Consider the following 22818-nt stretch of genomic DNA (forward strand, 5'->3'; position numbering starts at 1 on the left):
TGCACGTTTTGTGTCTGCCTGAGAGGGTGTGTCTTTCCACACCTGTGGGTGGCAATAATCTGTTTTAAGTTATTCTAACTCATTTAACAAATTTGAACTAAAAGATTAAATGAGCGCAAAGCGTGAATAAAGTGTTTAGTGCCATTATCACAGGGATTGTCACTTACAATTGAGGGATTGTGCAAATTTATATGATGTAATAATCATATCGTTTGCAAACATTTGAGAAATATGGTGAATTTACTGCTGGATTCTTTGTATTATTGACGTGAATTGTTTACTTGTTTACATCTCTTCAGTTTTTGTTCTTGCACTGTTGAATAACCAATCAGAGCACTCTCTTGAGTTGACAGCTGACACTGACTCTACATGCTGAATCGGGCCAAAGAGCTTCAGTGTTAACCTGAGAAGAAGCATGGAAATATGGAACACACCAGAAAAACTAACTTGGACAGATCCTGAGCAATGGCCTGATGAAGCCCAAACGGCTGAAATAAGATCATTTGTTATAGCTACCCGGCTGAAAATGTCAAATATTTTGGTCAGAGGAAATTGCATCTGTTTTTGTGCTTATATCTTTAAATGCAAATGAGCTGCTTTTCCTGGCCCACTCTTGGTCATTTTGTTTTAGAGAAGGATAACCAGGGTTAAATGTCAGAATAAACAAAAAGCAAATAAGACAGAAAGCAACTCCGACATGATGAAAAAACATCATTTTAAAACCCCTAATATGAAATTTACAAAAGCTGTCAGTGGCCTTTTCTCGACTGGTTCTATTTATTTATTTACATTTTTTAAAAACAACTAAATTCAGTAACCTTAATCGACAGTATGAGATCTAATCAAGGTGTATACCGGTGTTGTGCCAAGCAATGCCCCCCTGCCGTAAAACGCACCGCCTCTGAAATGTGTATAGTAAATTGGTTTTTAAAAAAAAAGAATAATAGAGTTATGACAACTAATAACAGTGACTGACGTGAGTTTGATACTCTTCCCTTACAGAAGATCTATATTTAAATACAAAAAGAGATTAAATTTAAATACAATACTAATTAGATTGATTAAAGTGAATTGTTTACTGTGTGGTTTAATTAAAAACTACAAACAATTTGTGTTCTTTTGTGTAAAACCCACCAAAATGCCTAATTTTAGAAACAGGTTCATTACATCAGACTATACTGCAATCCATATTTTTATTTTTCATTGTTTTTAAAACTAGTTTTAAAATGCATTTCACTTCTTGTTCTTGCTTAATCCATCGAAATAATAATCATATTAGCCTGTTTTGATCATTTATGACCTTTGTTTTTTTTAATGTAGACTGAGAATGCTAAAGAAAGTGAAGGGGTGCGTTTTATGGCAGGGGTGCATTTCTCGGCACAACACCGGCAATCACAGAGAATTGACTTTAGCCTGCATGTTACATAATTGCTCCAGGAGATGGCAAGTGACTGTTTTTGCTGTGTCTCAGTCTCTACCTGGGGTTCATTCTTCGTACCTCACTTAAATGATCTAAGATTATTTGGCAGATCCTGGATCTGTTTATCTTGATAACTGATCTCTGGCTAATTTGGTTCTTCAAACAAGTTCGGGAACCAGATTAAAATGTCTGGATAAACTGATCTGAGATTGATGCGTGTGTATTGAAGGACTTCACAATCCTCGAAATCATGATCAGCAATGCAATGGTTGGCTGACGGCACAGCAGCGTGATGACATCATCTGATTAACATTCAATTATCCATGTGAGCAAAATGATGGTGGTGCAAAGAGAAAACTTATTGATATGAACTTTTTAGATCGCTTTAGTACAACTTGTGCATGATAATAGACATGCACACACTTTTTTTTTTTTAAAAGCAACTACATTTATGCAGTCATAAACATGTTTTGACAGTTAATATTAAGGTGATCTGATGCTTCACAAAGGTTGCAGACACCTTTATCAATATCAAAATGCTTTTGTAAACATCCAATATATATATAAAGATCTAGGGCAAAGATGGAGGCTTAGGATGCATGATCGAGACAACCTGAACAACTGGTTTCCTAGCCGATCTTCTTCTCAGATTAGAAAGTTTATTGTTTTAGTGAATGACCATTCCCATGATTTTGTCTCGTGTGAAGTTGCATAACAGTTTTTAGAGTTTAATATTATGAAGAGATATAGCCATCCTTACAAAAGAAAGAAACAAAAAAAAGACTTCAAACATGTTTTGATATCATTACAATCAGAGATAAATTAAAAGTTTAAGGTTTAATGTAATTCAAATAATTTGAAAATTGTATACAAAGACTGGAGATGGCAACAGAGGTGTGGATCCAAATGCAGTTTATTAAGATTAGTCAGGCAGATTAGGTTCAAACTGGACAAACAGTACTACACAGATAATCCAACAGAGAAGTAGAAGTCACAGGCGAATGGTCAAGGCAAGCAGCAAAACAACATAAACAGTAAACAAACACATGATCAAAAACATGGTAAGGCAAGACAAGGAAAACACTATGAAGTGTACACTCTGGAAACAAGACTCAGCAATGGATGTGTGTGTGATGTATACAGTCCAAGGAATCAGACATTAAAAGCTTCAACTGTCTGTGTGTAATCACGGGGTGACCTGGAACTGGTGTGTGAGTGCAGTGCATGGTGGGTTCATTTGAATGATGGAGTGTTCTCCAGCGATCTGTGAGGGCTACGTCACTGGTAATCATAATACAGATATTACTATACCTAACTGTTGCTTAAAAATATTTGTACATTTTAACAAAATTACATTGTTTACAATATGTGATACATTAGTCTCTAAAGCTAGTGGTGTTGATTCTTTCTTCTTGTCTGGTTTTGATGTCATAAACCAGAACAACAACAGCAGCCAAAGCAGCCACGCCCATCAGAGCTGTGACGACCAATCGGATCACAGCTTCAGTCGAGTCAAAACAGAGGTTGCAGACTGACTCTGAGAAGAAGAAAAGAATTACGCTCAGTTCAATTCAATCATTCACAGATCTCAACTTTAACAGAATTATTATATTGCACATATATTACACAAGCTATTCATTTCAATTCACTAGCTTATTGAATCATACATTTTCAATTCAAGTTTATTTGTATTGCGCTATTCAAAATAATTTTTGTTTCAAAGCATTATATATTGCATTATAAAGCAAAGCATTATATATTGCATTATTGCATTACAATAAAACTTATACAAGATAAGGAGTTGTGTATAGGGTGGACATATAAACAGTTAACATGCAGTTATTTAGTCTATAGTAAAATGTGATGTCTATGTGTACATGTTTAATGAAGTGTATTTGTGTATTAATAGTGTATATGTTGTAGAAGTCCTTGGATGGTTGGTATAATGTTATCTTAAATTAATTTACTTAAAGTATTTAAACGTTTTTTTAATCCACACTGAGGTGGTACATGTAATATTAGTATTAATAAAATACGGGTAAATCATATATAGGCCTACTTTTTTAGCTTATATCATTTTAAGTGCGAAATTTGCAAAACCTGACCGAGGCCTTTTATTTAGCATTTATTCTAATATTTATTTATGTACAATTTACTGAAGTATTACCATGATCGACAGTATGAGATCTAATAAAGGCCTATGCATGTTGCATAATTGCTCCAGGAGATGGCGACAAGAGACTGATTATTCAGCTTCAGTCTCTTCCTCCTCTTACGGTAAAGTCTGGAGGGGAAACCGCTGAGGATTCTTGGGCATGCGCACATCAATGTAGAGTAAGTTTTGTGACACTGCACAATACTATGTTTACTGTTAGGGAAGGTTGGTGTAGGTGTAGATGTCAATAAAACGCAGATTGATGGGTAATTTTATAAATAAATCTCGTTAACATCTGGCTGAACTAAAGATATCATTTCTAGAAAGTGAATGCCACGTGCTCGTGTCTTCTGAGGGCATTGGAAGTGTTTAAGAAAGGAATGTGAAAAAGTATTAACGTTACCAACACTGCTATTGTACTCATTTTAGAAGCTATTTATCTTTATTTTTTGCATCATATTGGTCTTTGAGTCAGACTTGGGAGTTTTTCAGGAGTGCTAATTGCGTTCTAGGCTACCAACTTGCTAACTGTCCTTTTAATCAACATTGTTTTGTACTTTACATGTACACTGGACTTTACAACGTGGCAGATGAAGAAGATTGTACTTGAAAAAGAGATTGTCAATGGTTTTATTACATGGACAGCCATTATCTGCAACTTTAGTCAAATTAATAATACAGTTTAGAATAAAAGGAAATTTTTAACTGCTGAAATGTTTTCTCACATTCAGATACGCAGAGCTCATCTTCAGTGTTTAGCATCATGTGAAAGTCACACATTTAACTGCATGCAAGTCTAACATATCTTATAGTTACAGTTAATTCTGAGAGAAGTGTGAAGATATAATCAGTTCTTTCTCTCTGCTCATAGTCATCTAACCACAAGTCAAGCTTGCACTTTTAATAATGCTCATGCAGGTCAAAACATGAGCAAGATCAAAAAAAAAAAAAACTAAGATGTTATAACAGAAAAAATAAAAATTACTAAATAACAGAGCTTTCTGGTTAACAACAATACTCCCTCAATCTCACCGTCCACTTAAATGATGTGTTAAATGTGTTGGATAAAACAAAGAGAGATGCTGCTTTAGTGAGTGTTGTTATATGCTGAGGAAGAGCTTTCACTCACTGAATTAAGATTTAAGGCAAAGTTTTGGAGACTTCCAGATACAAAAATAGAAAAGAAAAAAAGACGGATAGATAAAAAGCATTATATCCAGCACTATTTCGGCCTTTTGATGTAGTTTCCACTGAAACATGAAGCACACCGAAGAATATAAAGAAGTGTCTTGCTATTCTTTAAATGATCTTTTGTTTATATCACAGCTTAAATTTAGCATTGCAACAATAGTATACATCTAATTTTAAAATATATGCCAAAATTAAATGTATTAAATAGCTGCAGTGTTGTTAGTTAGCAGAAGAGAATAAAAAAAAAATTACAAATATTTGACTGCCAGTACTAAACTCTAAAAAATATATATCAGCCATTAATAAATCAATAAAATATCTGGAACTGTCTCTTAAATTCACCTGTAATCCTCTTTTGACTTTTTGCGATTCTTAAAATGTGTAATTTTGTTTGCTGCTGTAATAATTTCAAGCAATGACCTGTTAGAACTTAAAATTGCTTTAAATTATTAATTTAACAACATTAAAATGTAATAAGAAACAAAAAATACTTAAAACATGTTCTGATATCATTATAATCATGCTACACTCTCAGAAATAAAGGTACACAAGCTGTCACCGGGGTGGTACCTTTTCTTTTCTTTTTTATTTTTTTCTGAATGTTTTTTTTTCTTTTTCCTTTTTTCTCTTCTTCCTCCTCTCCCCCTTTTTTTCCCTTATCTGTTGTTGGACTGGTCAGGGGAAGAATTGGTATAAAAATATTTAATAATAATAATAACAAAAATAATAATATGCATAATAATAAATAATAATAATAAAAAGAAAAAAAGATAAATAATAATAATAAATTGAATAAATAGCATTGAGAGAGACAGAAAAGGAGAACGAATAGAATGAAAGGGAAAGCAAATAAGTATATAAAGACCGAATTATAATGTGGGAAGGAATTAATAAAATTTATACTAAATAGATTTTTTTTTCTCCAATTGATTTATTTACTTTTCAAAAGGTACACATTTGTACTTGAAGGGTCAAATATATACCTCAAAGGTATATATCAGTACCTACATATTTTAAAAGGAGATATGTACGCTTGAGGTATTAATATAGACTTTTTAGGTACAAATTTGTACATTTTGAAAAGGTAACACCCCAGTGACAGCTTGTGTACCTTTATTTCTGAGAGTGTACTTAGATCAACCAACAGCCACACCGATAAGCGCAGAGATGGCCAATCAGATCACAGATATAGAGAAATGAAGGGGAAAATATTAAACAGAAAATAGAAATAAAATCAGCCTGAGATAAACTCAAAGTTAACGGTTTAATGTGTTCTAAAAATATATACATATTTTTAAATAACATTAAAACAATGACTGGGGTTGGCAACAAAGGTGTGGATCCAAATGCAGTTTATTAGGATTAATCAGGCAGAAAAGGTTCAAGCAGGAACAAACGGTAGCATACAGATAATCCAACTAAATAGTTGAAGTCACAGATTTTGTCGAGGCAGGCGGCAAAACAACAAAGAAAAAATAAATAAAAAACAGAAAATAGAAATAAAATCAGCCTGAGATTTAAAATAAGGTTCAAGTAATGTAATCTCAAATAACTTGAAATTTTAATATAACATTTATTACAATACCAAATTGAAAGATATTTTTACATTTTAACAAAATTACATTGTTTACAATATGTGAAAAAAATATATTATTTAAATAATCCTAAATCTTGTGTAGGCCTATACTTTCATTTTAAAACCAGTAATGGGAAATTATCAAAAGCTGACAAAGGGCTTTTCTCCACTGGTTCTAACCTTTATTTATTCATTTATTTATTTGTTTGTTTATTTATTTATTCACAATAAACGATCGACAGACTAACAGATCTAATAAGAAGACCTGTTATCACATAGAATTTATTTTATTTTATGCATGTTTGTTACATAATTGCTCCAGGAGATGGCGACAACATGACTGTTTTTGCTGTATCTCTGTTTCAGTTTCTTCCTCCACTGACGGTAAAAGGGGGAAGGGCAGCGATTCTTGGGCATGCGCAGTTGCGCACATCAATGTAGAGTAAGTTTGTGACGCTGCACAACAATAATCACCATTTATGTTACTGTAAGGGTAGATGTTAATAAAACACAATCCAATAGGTAATTTAATAAATAAATCTCGTTCAGTCCTGGCTGAACTGAAGAAAACATTTCTAGAAAGGGCATTGTGAGCATCTGAGGGCGTTGTGGATTAAGGAAGGAATGTGAAAAAAATACCAACTATTCTACTATTCTACTATTCTACCAACTATAAGCTATTCTACTCATTTTAGAAGCTATTTATCTTTATTTTTGTCTTCATATTGGTCTTGGAATCAGACTGAGTGTGTGTTTTGTCTTGAGTGCTAATTGCATCACCACCTTGCTAACCTTTTAATCAACATTGTTTTATTGCGTATAAGAGACTTTATAACCTGGCAGATGAAGAAGAATGAGCTTAAAAAGAGATTGTCGATGATTTTACCAGCACACGTGGGGGCGTCCATTGTTTTGTATTAGCCAATATCAAAAAATAAATATGCAAAATCAAAAGGAAATTTAAACTGAAATGTTTTCTCACATTTAAATATGCCGAACTATCTTCAGTGTTTAAAACTCACACATTTAACTGCATGCAAGTCTGTATGAGGAACTCACACTTTAAACTGCAAATCTAGCTGTTTATTTACCAGAAGCGCTTCATGACCTCACGCATGTTCTATAGTTGCAGTTATTTCTGAGAGAAGTGTGAATACATAATCAGCTCTTTCTCTCTGCTCATAGTGGACATTTAACCACAAGTCAAGCATGCTCGTTTTCTGCACTGTTAATAATGCTCCTGCAGGTCAAAACATGAGCAAGATCTAATACAGTATTTTTTTCAGATGTAATAACAGGAAAAGTTCAGTAGAGAGAGATTGAGCTAAATAACAGACCTTTCTGGTTAACAACATTACTATCACTCACTGTTAAAGCAATAACAAGCTCAAAGTCATGCTGTTGATCTTTCATTACCTGTGGCAGTCACAGTTGATGGAGGATTGGGATTGGAAGTGATGGTAGTGGGTGATTGATAGGCTGGGAAAAATGTCAGGTAAAACATAAGAGAGATGCTTCGTTATGGTCAGTCTGTTGTTGAAGGAGAGCTTTCACTCACTGAATTAAGCTTTAAAGTATTTAGGAAACTTGTAAGAAAAGAAAGACAAAAAGAATATTAAAAAATATGAAGCTGTGACGTTCAAAGTAAAGATCTACTGAAGTGCCTCGACATTATTTTTATGTAATTTCCACTGAAACATGAAGACACTGTGGGACATCAAGTAGCATCTTTTTGTTTTTAAAATAATGTTTTGTTTCTATAACAGCTTAAATTCAGCATTGCATCACTAGAATAAAATATATTTAAAAAAAATCTAATACATTTAATTGATGAAATAAATGCAGTGTTAATCAGAATATTAGTCAGAATATAATAAAACATTTTAACCATTACAAACTTTTCTCTGTGAGTACTCATCTCCATAAAATATTTCACCCATTATGAATCAATAAAATATTTTAAACGACCTTTCGAATTCACCACTTTTGATTTATTAAATATTACCGTTTTTTTTTTTTTTGGATAACCAGGGCCCCTACTCTGGATATAACTACAAATATTTGTGTAGTTCATTCATTCATTCATTTTCTTGTTGGCTTAGTCCCTTTATTGAATGAACCACCAACTTATCCAGCACGTTTTAACGCAGCGGATGCTCGTCCAGCCGCAACCCATCTCTGGGAAACATCCACACACACATTCACACACACAGTCATACACTATGGACAATTTAGCCTAGCCAATTCACCTGTACAGCATATCTTTGAACTGTGGGGGAAATCGGAGCACCCGGAGGAAACCGACGTAAAGCAGGGAGAACATGCAAACTCCACACAGAAACGCCAACTGAGCCGAGGTTCGAACCTGCAACCCAGCGACCTTCTTGCTGTGAGGCAACAGCACTACCTACTGCGCCACTGCCTCGCCCCATTATTATTATTATTATTAATAATATTCTTACTTCAACTGTATATGCTCTGTTAAACATCATTTGGAAAATATTTAAATAAGAACAAAATAAAATTTTTAAGGGGGCTAATAATTCTAACTTCATCTGTATATATATATATATATATATATATATATATATATATATATATATATATATATATATTTTTTTTTTTTTTTTTTAATGGAATAATCCATGCAAAAATAAAGTAATGCCTGAAGAACATTTAACTCCTGACACTCAACTAAAATCTGAAAAATATCTATATTTTTGTTGTAATGATAACGCTGTATGGACATTTTATGAAAAGGACAAAATGACACATAAAAGCGTTTGAACAATCATTAAATACAGCGGAGGGCCTTTGTGTAAAAAAGATTCAGAACCACTGCCTAAACTATTTGTACTACACTATTCTGGGTCACTCTCAGAAATTAAGAGACAAAATCCGTCACTGGGGCGGTTCCTTTTTAAAAGGTATTAAACTGCACAGCCTGGTGAACACTAGTACCTTTAGGGTACACTTTACTTTAAGTTTTACTTGTGTGGCTTTAAAAGGTACTCTGAGGTATTAAGTTACTTTTAGATAATAATATGTACTTTTGAGGACCTGTTAGGAACAAAATATACTCTTTGAAAAGGGACGTCCCCGTGACAGATTTCTGAGAGTGCATTTGCATTTCTGAGAGTGTTCACTGAAATTTTTTATTCCTTTTCCCACTTGTAATGATATATTATGATGTGGACTGAACTGTCTTTCTTGTAATGAGGTGGTGGATTATGAAAATGATGATAATTATGAATATTCAGAGGTTGGGAGAAATGACACTAATTCTCTACTCACCATAAACCGTAACACTGAATGTCTTTGTTGTCTCCTCATTCTTAATCATAGTTCTAAATATATATACTCCAGAGTCTGTGGTTCTGGTGTTTGTGATGGTCAGAGATCCAGTCTGATGATCCAGCTTCAATTTGTTCGTGAATCTCTCATCTTCATATGTAGTATTGTCTCCAGTCACTTTAGCAATGCGAGTGTTGTTGAACTTCCACGCAAGCGTTTCATTTTTCTCTATTTGAAGATCAGTGTGTAGAGTGACAGAATCTCCCTCCATTACTGACACTTCAACACCAAACACACCTGCAGAAACAAACACAAAACTTTATTTAGCACAAGATGGCTCATCACTGACATTTATTGTTGTGTCAGTGGCGTGATCTCGATGGAAAATATAAATAAATAATACATTACTTTCTTTTGAAATTTGGTTTTCTTGAAAACTATCAGGGTTTAAGAAATAAATGTTGACTTGCATTGCACTAAAATTAACATTTAAAGGTGTTACTGATCCACATCACAAAACTAGATCTGAGTATCTTGAGTAGGTCATTTTAAATAGATCATTTAGATACATGTAATTAATTCAATGAAAAACATGAAGTAAACAGTACCAGGACTAAAGATATACCTCATGCCCCAACTGTGAAGTTAAACTATGTGGCTGTAATTTCACATTAATTTAACGTAACAAAATAGAAATAAATTACTGTTTGTTGTGAATTTGCATACAGTATTTTACTGTGAAAGCAATGCAAATATTAACCAGTAATTTACTCTGAATTTAAAGTCAGTGTAAACAGCCCCTGGTTCACATCAGTACTATCAAAATCACTTAACTGATGTGTGCAGACAATATCAAGCTCACAGTTGTGCTGTTTATCTGAATATATGAGTGTCATTGCCTGTGGCACTTGCAGATGATGGAGGATTTTCTGAAAATGCCAGAAATATAGATAGAACAGAAGAAAATAAATTGAGACCTAGCATAAAGTTTGAGACATCAAGTGCACTGTTAATCAAATGCAGGCTTCCACACAATTCATTCATGCTGTCCAAACAAATTGATCAAGTTCACTTTTTACAAATTTAGGTGAATCAAACATAAAACAAGGATTGGGATTTTGCAGCTCATTTTAAATAAATACTTTTAACAAGCTGCCAAACTTTTTTCTTGGAGTGTAGCCTACACGTTTTTCTATTTTTAAAATAATGTTTTGTTTATATCACAGCTTAAATTTAGTATTGCATCACTAAAATAAATTACATTTTAAAATGTATTCAAAAATTAAAAACAATTTAAAAATGCGTATAAAGGCAGTGTTAGTGAGCTGAAGAGAATAAACAACTGTAAACATTTGACCATCAGAACTCATCTCTGACAAATATATCTCCTATTAAGAAATTAATAAAGTATCTGGAACAATCTCTCCAATTCACTTGTAATACTCTTTTGACTTCTTGCAAGGCCTAAAATGTGTACTATTGTCTCCTGCTGTAAATAATCCATAATAACCTGTTAGAGCACAGCGACTCTCTCAACTCAAAACTGCTTAAACTAATTAATTGAACAGCATTAAAATATCACTTTTCTTTGGAAAACCTGGGCTCCCGTTGGTTATTTTTATCCATATTTTATAAATGTATATAACTACAAATGTTTCTGTAGTAATGCCAAGCTTTAAAATATGTAAGACTATGAAGGGTAGAGGAGCAATATAACACTGTAAGTCTACTTACCATTAACAGTAAGATTGAATCTCCTGGTTGACTCCTCATTGTCAGTAGTGATGGCTAGTTCATAAACTCCTTCATCTTTTCTTCTGGTGTTGATGATGGTCAGGGATCCAGTCTGCTTGTCCATGATCAGTCTGTCAGTGAATCTCTCATCCTCATATTGAGGACTGTCCAGGATTCCTCTCTTGATTCTAGCGATGCGGCTGCCTCCAAACCACCACTCTATACTGAAATATGACTGTAATTCATCATCAGTGTGTAGATTTATTGATTCTCCCATCTTCACTGAAACACTCTTCACTTCATTTGTATCGACGCCAAAAACACCTGCTTAACAAGATTAATAGCAGCTGTTTTAAATCTTCTAAACCATTTGAAGTGAACAAGAAGTGAGACATAACACCTTAAAAACTCACCAGGCTGCAGATAACACAAACACAGAGGGAGGAAAGAAATGTGCAACATCATCTTCACCAGCTGGAGATAAAATCAATCTATGATCTTAAATGAATGTAATGAAATAGTTTGAGGTTTAGAAAGAAACTCTTCCGCATGTTGGAGGTGTTTGATAAAGTGTGATTGTGCATATGAAGAGACATCACCCCCCACTGTGTCTCGTCATCATATGACACAATCTTTAACAGCGGTTTCCAGGCTTTTAAACTTGACTATATCATCATCCTTGTGTGCGAGATGTGCAAAATGGAAGAGATCTTTTTTCATAAAGACTCAATTCTTATTTCACAAAGTTAATATTATAAATGGGTATAAAAATATTGGTAACTTAATTTTAGGATACAATTCTCACTATTTACAAACCATTAATATGACTTTTAACTCAATAAATATCTATTTTGCTGCTTGTTAAAAATTAATAAGGTATTATTAAGGTAAGGTAAGTTATTGGTTATTAGGGGTGTAAAATATGATCATGCAGAATATGTAGCTGATAAGTATGAATAAACAGCCTATATATTAATAATAGGCAGGTTATTAGCAACAAGTTAATAGTGAGAATACGTAAAAATAAAGTCATACCAAACTATTTGTTCTATTTTCTTACATTATTTCATTTTCCAAGTTTTATTTACATTTATTTATTTACACATTACTTTACTTGTTAGATTCATTCATTCATTTTCCTTTAGCTTAGTCCATTTTTATCAGGAGTCGCCACAGCGGAATGAGCCACCAACTATTCCAGCTAGGGCCTTGCTGATAAACGATATTATATCAAATCGTGATAAATTTTACGTTTTTTCCTCTATATTGATAACAGCCAACCACATAGCAGAAATGTACAACAATGCGAATCTAAAAGTGTGTTAATATTAGAGATGCACCGAATTTTCAGCCACAGAAAATTTATCGGCCAAAACTATGTTATGCCATTTAATGGATCCTCTAATTTTTGTGGCTTCAGTCATTGTTGGGGTACTCTTTTAAATCTGGAAGCATTAACAACTTATATCGAAATATATATCATTAACATTCAATATAATAAAATAATAAATCGAGATTGCACTTTTGCTATATCTAGAGGTATAAAGGAAAAAGAAATAGTAAATAGAAATAAAATCAACCTGAGATAAATTAAAAGTTTTAAGGTTTAATGGAATCTCAAATGATTTGCTTTTTTTTTAAATGACATAATGAAACAATGACTGGGGTTGGCAACAAAGATGCAGATCCAAATATTAAGTTTATTAAGAGTAAGGCAGATTTGGTCCAAGCAGGGACAATTGGGAGCATACAGATAATCCAACAGAGAAGTCGAAGTCACAGGCAAATGGTCAAGGCTGGCGGCAAAACAACACAAACAGTAATCAAACACAGGGTCAGGGCAAGACTAGGAAAACACTATGAAATGTACACTATGGAAACAAGACTCAGCAATGGATGTGTGTGTGATGTAAACCATCCAAGAAATAAGTCTTCAACAGCTTCAACTGTCAGTGCGTAATCAAGGGGTGACCTGGAACTGGTGTGTGAGTGCAGTGCATGGCGGGACATGTAGTTCATTTGAACGATGGAGTGTTCTCCAGCGATCTGCGAGGGCTACGGAACTGGTAATCATAATACATATATTACTATACCTAACTGTTGCTTAAAAATATTTGTACATTTTAACAAAATTACGTTGTTTACAATATGTGATTCATCAGTCTCTAAAGCTAGTGGTGTTGATTCTTTCTTCTTGTCTGGTTTTGATGTCATAAACCAGAACAACAACAGCAGCCAAAGCAGCCACGCCCATCAGAGCTGTGACGACCAATCGGATCACAGCTTCAGTCGAGTCAAAACAGAGGTTGCAGTCTGACTCTGAGAAGAAACAAAAATGACGCTCAGTTCAACTCAGTCATTCACAGATCTCAACTTTAAATAAATTATTATATTGCACATATATTACACAAGCTATTCATTTCAGTTCACTAGCTTATTGAATCATACATTTTCAATTCAAGTTTATTAGTATTGCGCTATTCAAAATAATTATTGTTTCAAAGCATTATATATTGCATTATTGCATTACAATGAAACTTATACAGGATAAGGAGTTGTGTATAGGGTGGACATATAAACAGTTAACATGCAGTTATATAGTCTGTAGTAAAATGTGATGTCTATGTGTACATGTTCAATGAAGTGTATTTGTGTATTAATAGTTTATATGTTGTAGAAGTCCTTGGATGGTTGGTATAATCTTATCTTAAATTAATTTACCTAAAGTATTTTAAAGTTTTTTTTAATCCACACTGAGGTGGTACATGTAAAATTAGTATGAATAAAATACGGGTAAATCATATATTGGCCTACTTTTTAGCTTATATCATTTTAAGTGCGAAATTTACAAAAGCTGACCGAGGCCTTTTATTTCACATTTATTCAAATATTCATTTATGTACAATTTACTGAAGTATTACCATGATTGACAGTATGAGATCTAATAAAGGGCCTATGCATGTTACATGATTGGTCCAGGAGATGGCGACTGACTGATTATGCAACATATCAGTCTCTTCCTCCGCTGACGGTAAAAAAGTCTGGAGGGGAAACAACTGCGGATTCTTGGGCATGCGCACATCAAATGCAGAGTAAGTTTTGTGACACTGCGCAATACCATGTTACTTTTAGGGAAGATTTAGGGTTGGGGTAAGTGTAGATGTTAATAAAACGCAGATTGATAGGTAATTTAATAAGTAAATCTCGTTAACATTTGGCTGAACTAAAGAAAGCATTTCTAGAAAGTGAACGCTTGTGCTTGTGTCTTCTGAGGGCATTGTGGGTGTGTTTAAGAAAGGAATGTGGAAATGTATTACCAACACTGCTAATCTACTCATTTTAGAAGCTATTTATCTTAATTTTTTGCATCATACATTAGTCTTGGAGTCAGACTTGGGAGTTTTTCAGGCCGGCCCAACCCTAACCAATTTGGTGCCCTAGGCAAGATTTCAGGTGGCGCCCCGTCACATCGCAGTAAATTCCACTGCTAGAGTAAAGTCATAAGAAACTAAATCGCTTTTTGATCGACTACTACAAGCTGGGAAAATGTTAGATAAATGTGCCAATGCAATTAACGTATTGCTGAATAGATCTAATATTTACACATTTGCTTGAGGAAGATGATGGGGGTAGTTACATTACTATTTTCCGTAACTATGCCCTTCCATAACATTACCTGAAACATTACGGTTTAAACTAACCGATAGCACTAGCTATTTAGTGATTATCAATCTGTCTACGTTGGGATGTAAAAAAATATGGGACAACAAATAGCTTTAAATGATAGAATACATAGCAAACATATTGACAACAAAATAAAAGGTTTAGTCTATTAAAACCAATGGCCTATACAGAAATTAAATTAAACTATAAAATCTACTTCACTTTTAATTGTATTTGCATATTGATTAAAGTTACTATAGTTATTTAGTGAAGAGCAGCAGATGAATCTCATTGTGTTTTGCTTGATAACAGAGGTGTTAATGTAAGAATGCACAGACTTATAATGAAGCATTCGCTTACATTAGTAACTGTTTGTGCTCATTTAAGAGAAAATTAGTTGTTTAAAATAAAACACGCAGGACGGAGCCAAAAAAAACGAAAAAAAAAAAGTACTTTTAACGCTTAAACAGGGCAGTGGTCGTAATGTCGAGCAAAAAAAAAAAAAAGAAAAAGACAGCTTGGAAACATAACCAGCTTTGTCTTTTGTAGGAAACACACTTTAGATCTTTTTAGGGTAAGAGGTTTTTGAGGTTTTGTCGTCTATCACTGAATGTGTCAGGAATATCGAAAACAAAACCAACTTAACCGCACTCATTTCTGGCGCCCCCTGGATGTATAGCGCCCTATGCCACGGGCCGACCCTGTTTTCAGGAGTGCTAACCAATGACTGTAAAAAATATGGACGACGCGACAGCCCTTTTTCCCATTGAACGCCTTGAGGGCAAAACGCCTGCTTGACGGGCACAAACTGTCGCAAAAGACTGCTGAAATTGGAGCCTTGACATGCGCAGAAGGACTGTCTGATGGAGCCAGAGGAGGAGCCGCGAAAATGAGCAGAGTCGAGCTTCCAACCAAACGATTTATGTAAAATCAACCACGCCCCCCGAACTTCTCAGCATGTGTTTGCTGTCATATAAACACAAATGGATGTAATAACGTTAACAAATATGAGGGTTTTATATATTCAATCGCGCCAGCTCCGGGCCGCAGCGCATAACCTACTCGCGGCGTCGCGGGCTGATTCCGGCTCGCATGCGGCAGCACCGGCTCGCTCGGCCGCCGCATCTGGCTCGATTGACTCGGGCTGGAATCGGGCAGTGAGTCCAGGCATCCGGGGTAGGTCCAGCAGAGGTAAGTTAGTCAGTCTGAGCTCTGAGGGGTAAGTATCCGGCAGGCGAGAATCTAGCCGGAACTGGCTCGAGTGTATTTTGCTATCTGGGTGATCAGGCGTGTATCAGCAAATTAATAAAGCCCGAAAAAAGCCCTGACCTTAACGAATAAACAGTGTTCCACCAGGATCATGTATGTCAGAAACTATAGTTTACTGCTGAACTCATTTTGTCATGGTAAAATAACACAGAAATCGAATAATAACACTTCAGTCTCCTGCCGAAGCTCAGACGCGCTGCTTTGAGAAACTGTCAATCACGATGACACGCCCAGCATTAAATTACTGCTAAAAACAAACTGTTTACAAAAATGAAGATCTGCACCTATTTCAGCACAATAACCAGTGCCTTAATCGACCAGAACCATCTTTCAGGGCATTTTATTGCAAGTGAAATAATTTTTTTTATTTGGGCTCAAGTCTCCTTCATTAACACGGAGGAGGCGGGCTTTATGACTTGTACTGCAGCCAGCCCCCAGGGGGCGATCTAACGGCCGAGACCTTCACTCAAACGCAGGCTTGCGGCACACTTGGTGCTAACTTGCTAACTGCCTTTTTAATCAACATTGTTTTGTACTTTACATGTATAATGGACTTTATAACCTGGCAGATGAAGTAAAATGTACTTAAAAAGAGATTGTCAATGGTTTTATTACATGGACAGCCATTATCTGCAACTTTAGTCAAATGTAAATGTAAATGAAATACATTTTAGAATATTAAAGGGATTTTTTACTGCTGAAATGTTTTCTCATATCGGATAGGAGTTCATCTTCAGCGTTTAGCACCATGTGAAACTCACACATTTCACTGCATGCAAGTCTATCTGTGTTTACCAGAAGCACTTCATGGACCAAGATCCAAAACACTGTCAGACGTTATAACAGAAAAAAGGCTGGCAAAGAGAGGTGGAGCTAAATAACAGAGCTTTCTGTTTAACAACATTGCTATCTCACTGTTTACTTAAATGATGTGTTAAATGTGTTAGATAGAACAAAGAGAGATGCTTTATTATTCAATCTGTTGTTATATGCTGAGGGAGAGCTTTCAGATTTTTAAGATTTAAAGTATAGTTTTGAAAACTTCCAGATACAAAAATTTAAAAGAAAAAAAGACAAAGATAAAAAGCATTATATTCAGCATTATTTCAGCCTTTTGATGTAGTTTCCACTGAAACATGAAGATACTGAAGAACATAAAGAAATGTCTTGCTATTCATTAAATTATGTTTTGTTTATATCACTGCTTTAATTCAGCATTGCATCACTAGTATTATTTTAATTTAAGAATATATGCAAAAATTAAATGTATTAAATAGCTGCAGTGTTAGTGAGCAGAAGAGAATAAAAAACATTACAAATATTTGACTAAACTCTATAAACTCTGTATATAAATATATATATATATATATATTATATATATATATATTATTAATGGCTTATATATATATAAGCCATTAATAAATCAATAAAATATCTGGAACTGTCTCTCAAATTCCCCTGTTATACTCTTTTGACTTCTTGTGATTCCTAAAATGTGTAATATTGTCTGCTGCTGTAATAATTTTAAACAATAACCTGTTAGAACTCAAAATTGCTTAAAATAATTAATTAAATAGCAAAAATTTAAGTTAAAAAGAAACAAATAAGACTTTAAACGTGATCTGATATCATTATAATCATGCTACACTCTCAGAAGTAAAGGTACACAAGCTGTCACTGGGATGGTACCTTTTCAAAAGGTACACATTTGTACTTAAAGGGTCCAAATTGGTACCTTAAAAGTATATATTAGTACCTACAAATTCTAAGAGAAACACTTTTGTACTTTTTAGGTACTAATATGTAACCTTGAGGTATTAATATAGACCTTTTAGGTACAAATTTGTACCTTTTAAAAAAAGAACCACCCCAGTGACAGCTTGCGTACTTTTATTTCTAAAAGTGTACTCAGATCAACCAATCAGTTTAATGTAATCTCTAAAAATTAACATTAAAACAATTACTGAGGTTGACTTTTTCTAACAGTAGTTAATTAATTAATTGACAATAAAACGCAGTACAATGATCTACAGGCCTGTTATCACACAGAATTGATTTTAGTCTATCCTTGTTATATAATTGCTCCAGGAGATGGCGACAACATGACTGTTTTTGCTGTATCTCTGTTTCAGTTTCTTCCTCCACTGACGGTGAAAGAAGGCTGGAGGGGAAACAGCTGCGGATTCTTTCTTGGGCATGTGCATTGCGCACACCAATGTAGAGAAAGTTTGTGACGCTGCTCAACAATAATCAGCATTTTTGTTACTGTGTAGATGTTAATAAAACAAAATTTAATTAGTTATTTAATAAATAAATCTAGTTAACTTCTGGTTGAACTAAGGAAAACATTTCGTCAACACCATGCCCTTGTGTCTTCTGAAGACCTAAGTGTGTTTAAGGAAGAAATGTTAAAGTTTTACCAACACTGCTATTTTACCAATTTTAGTAGCTATTTATCTTTAGTTTTGGCTTCATATTTGTCTTGGAATAAGACTGAGTGTGTGTCTTGAGTGCTAACTTGCATTATGCAAACTTGCTAACTTTCTTTTTAATCAGCTATGTTTTATATTACGTATAAGAGACTTTATAATCGGGCAGATAAAGAAGAATAAGCTCAAAAAGAGATTGTCAATGGTTTTACCAGTACATGTGGGGGCGTCCACTGTTTTGTACTTGCCAATGTAGTCAAACGAAATACAGTATACAATTTTAAAGGTTATTTTAACTGAAATGTTTTCTCACATTTAAGTTTGCTAAACTATTTTCAGCGTTTAAAACTCACAGGTTTAACTGCGCACAAGTCTATATGAGGAACTCACATTTTAAACTGCAAATCTAGCTGTTCATTTTACCAGAAGCACTTTATGACCTTGCGCATGTACTATAGTTGCAGTTATTTCTGAGAGAAGTGTGAAGATATAATCGGCTCTTTCTCTCTGCTTATAGTGGACATCTAACCACAATTCAAACTCGCACTGTTGACATGAGCAAGATCTAAAACACTATTTTCTTTCAGATGTAATAACAGAAAAAGGCCAGCAGAGTGAGAGCGAGAAATTCAGTTAAATAGCAGACCCTTCTATTTAACAACATTACTATCACTCACAGTTAAAGCAATAACAAGCTCACACTGATGCTGTTTATTGTTTCATTACCTGTGGCAGTCACAGTTGATGGAGGATTGGGATGGGAGGTGATGGGAGTGGGTGATGGAGAAGCTTGAAAAAATGTCAGGTAAAACAAAGGTAAAATAGATGCTTCTTTATAGTTAGTCTGTTGTTGAAGGAGAGCAGCTTTTATTCACTGAATTAAGGTTTAAAGTATGGTTTAAGAAACTTGTAAGAAAAGAAAGACAAAGGAATATTTAAAAATATGAAGCTGTGACTTTCAAAGTAAAGATCTACTAAAGCACCCTTGAAACATTATTTTTATGTAATTTCCACTGAAACATGAAGACACTGTGGGACATCAAGTAGCATCTTCCTGTTTTTAAAATAATGTTTTGTTTATATAACAGCTTAAATTCAGCATTGCATGACTAGAATAAAATATATTTTAGAATTATTCAATACATTTTATTGATTAAATAAATGCAGTGTTAGTCATAATATTAGTCAGAATATGATGAAACATTTTAACCATTACAAACTTTTGACTGCCAGCGCTCATCTCCATAAAATATATCACCCATTATGAAATGAATAAAATATTTTCAATGACCTCTCAAATTAATCAATTTTGATTTATTAAATATAACTGTTTTTTGGAAACCCAGGGCCCCTACTGGATATAAATACAATATTTTTGTATAGTTAAAAGCTCAAAATATTTTTGAGACTTAAAATTAAGAGTATATATTTGAGCAATATCACACGAGTAGCAGTGCGATATGGCTGTATATCAGCACTGGTGGGAGGCGTGTGTTGTGCCCCCACCAATGCCGATATACAGCCATATCGCACTGCTACTCGTGTGATATTGCTTTTACACAACAGTTTGACGGCATAATAGTGTATATAAAAACAAAATCAAACATGGAAAGTCTCGAAAACCCTTTTGTATATGGAACTACTTTCTTCTGCCTTCGATTCAAATCATGAGCTGACAGTTATACACCTGAGCAAGCATCTTTTACACTATAAATCTGTAGTGTCTGCTTTTTGCTTGCTGTATTTGGGCGGAGTAATACACAAAGGGTAAAGAGGCTATACAGTTGCTGATATTACTTAAATATATCACGGCTATCAGCCAATCAGATTTGAGATCTGTTGTATGAATGTATAAATATATATATATATATATATATATATATATATATATATATATATATATATATATATATATATATATATATATATATATATATATATATATATATCAGTGGTCACCAAACCTGTTCCTGGAGTGCCGGTGTCCTGCAGTTTTTAAGCTCCAACCCTAATCAAACACACCTGAACAAGCTAATTAAGGTCTTAGGTATACTTGAAACACCCAGGCAGGTTTGTTGAAGCAAGTTGGACACCGGCCCTCCAGGATATTAGGATATTTATATTTATATTTATTTATATATATATATATATATATATATATATATATATATATATATATATATATATATATATATATATATATATATATATATATATGTCTAATAATATTTTTTCTCCAAGAGAAAGTCTTATTTGTTTTATTTTGGCTATGATAAAATAGTTTAAAAATTTTTTCTAAACCATTTTAAGGTCAAAATTATTAGCCCCTTTAAGCAATATTATTTTTCAATTACTTACAGAACAAATATCGATATACAAAAACTTGCCTGAGTCAGAAAATAATCCTGAGGGGCTAATAATTCTAACTTTAACCGTGTTTGTGTGTTTGTGTGTGTGTGTGTGTGTGTGTGTGTGTGTGTGTGCGTCTGCGTGTGCTTGTGTGTGTGTGTGTGTGTGTATTTTTTAAATGAAATAATACATGCAATACATGTTGTTGTAAAATGAAATATTGCCTGAAGAACATTTAACTCATGATACTTAACTAAAATTTGAATATATATATATATATATATATATATATATATATATATATATATATATATATATATATATATATATATTTTTTTTTTTTTTTTTTTTTTTTTGAGACACATAAAAGCTTTTGATCAAGTATTGATTATAATGTAGGGCATTTGAGTCAAAAAGATTCAGAACCAGTGCCTAAACTATTAATTCTGGTTCACTCTTAAAAATTAAGGTACAAAATCTGTCACTGGGTGGTATCTTTTCAAAACGTACACTTTTGAACTGTACAAATGAATAGGCCTATTAGTACCTTTAGGGTACACTTTTGTACCTTTAAGTTTCACTTTTGTGGCTTTAAGGTACTCTGAGGTATTAAGTTACTTTTAGGTAATAATATGTACCTTTGAGGACCTGCTAGGAAAAAAATATACTTTTGAAAAGGGACCGTCCTAGTGAAAGATTTTGTACCTTCATTTCTCAGAGTGTTCAATGAAATGTTTGATTCCTTTTAATGAGTTATTATGATGAGAACTGAACGGTTTTTCTTGTAATGAGGTGGTGGATTATGAAAATGATGATAATTATGTATACTCAGAGGTCTGAAGAAATGACACTAATTCTCTACTCACCATAAACAGTAACACTGAACCTCTTTGTTGGCTGTTTTTTGTCAATAATGGTTGTAAATGTATATACTCCAGTGTCTGTGGTTCTGGTGTTTGTGATGGTCAGAGATCCAGTCTGATGATCCAGCTTCAGTCTGTTAGTGAATCTCTCCTCTTTATTGTATGTAGGATTGTCTTCAGTCACTTTAGCAATCAGAGTGTTGTTGAACGTCCACTCTGTCACTTCATCTTTCAGTATTTGAAGATGAGTGTGTAGAATGACAGAATCCCCTTCCATTACTGACACTGACTTTACTTCATCAACACCAAACACACCTGCAGAAACAAACAGAATATTTTTTTAACACCGATGGCTTATCACTTATGTTTATTGTTGTGTCAATGGCGTGATCTCGATGGAAAATATGAATAAATTATACATTTCTTTCTTGTGAAATTATTTTTTTTGAAAACTATCAGAGTTTAAGAAACAATGTTTACTTCATCGCACTAAAATTAAATGTTAAACTGTGTTACTGATTCAAACCACAAAACTGGATCTGAGTATGTTGAGTATATTTTAACTGATATTTTAATAGATTATTTTGATACATGTAAATATTTAAATAAAAAACGAAGTAATAGGACTAAAACTATTCACCATGCCCCAAAACATACAATAGAATTTAAACTACATCTCAGTCATTTGACAATGTTTTTATCTGAATATGCATTTATAAATTCTACTTACCAGTCAGATGAAATAAAAATAAAGTCAAGGTGTAAATCATTTCCAGTTGAGCAGCTTTTTAAATGATTTTACATAGCATGAATTTACCAATGTAAGTGTGGCTTTAAACAATAACATATCTCTTAGAAACGCCTGTATATGAACT

The 22818-nt window shown here is 33.6% G+C and overlaps 2 protein-coding genes across 2 annotated transcripts in view; both read right to left on the reverse strand.

Annotated features, from left to right (window-relative positions):
- LOC147838394 (uncharacterized) overlaps nt 1-22818 on the reverse strand; it is a 900722-nt gene that overhangs the window by 141923 nt on the left and 735981 nt on the right. The window lies entirely within an intron of this gene.
- LOC147838399 (uncharacterized) lies at nt 2316-22818 on the reverse strand. Its single transcript, XM_087304819.1, has 9 exons — nt 22674-22818; nt 21947-22258; nt 19458-19520; nt 13589-13689; nt 11784-11853; nt 11371-11697; nt 9637-9933; nt 7759-7821; nt 2316-2957 (listed from the first exon to the last, which is right to left on the reverse strand). Exons 1-9 carry the CDS (start codon nt 22711-22713, stop codon nt 2797-2799), a joined length of 1434 nt encoding a protein of 477 aa, XP_087160945.1. The 5' UTR covers nt 22714-22818; the 3' UTR covers nt 2316-2796.

This window comes from Danio rerio, chromosome 22, assembly GCF_052040795.2.
Source record: "Danio rerio strain M-AB ecotype USA chromosome 22, GRCz13ab, whole genome shotgun sequence".
NCBI lineage: Eukaryota > Metazoa > Chordata > Actinopteri > Cypriniformes > Danionidae > Danio > Danio rerio.

Bases quoted from the DNA above. Each gene is read 5' to 3' on its own strand.
- LOC147838399 (XM_087304819.1), bottom strand. From the start codon at position 22,713: ATGATTTACACCTTGACTTTATTTTTATTTCATCTGACTG. The intron at 13,690-19,457 runs GTAATGAAACAA...GTTTCTTCTCAG, and splicing joins ATCAACTGTGACTGCCACAG to AGTCAGACTGCAACCTCTGT. The intron at 11,854-13,588 runs GTTTATGACATC...ATAGATTGATTT, and splicing joins TGGCTGCTGTTGTTGTTCTG to TATCTCCAGCTGGTGAAGAT.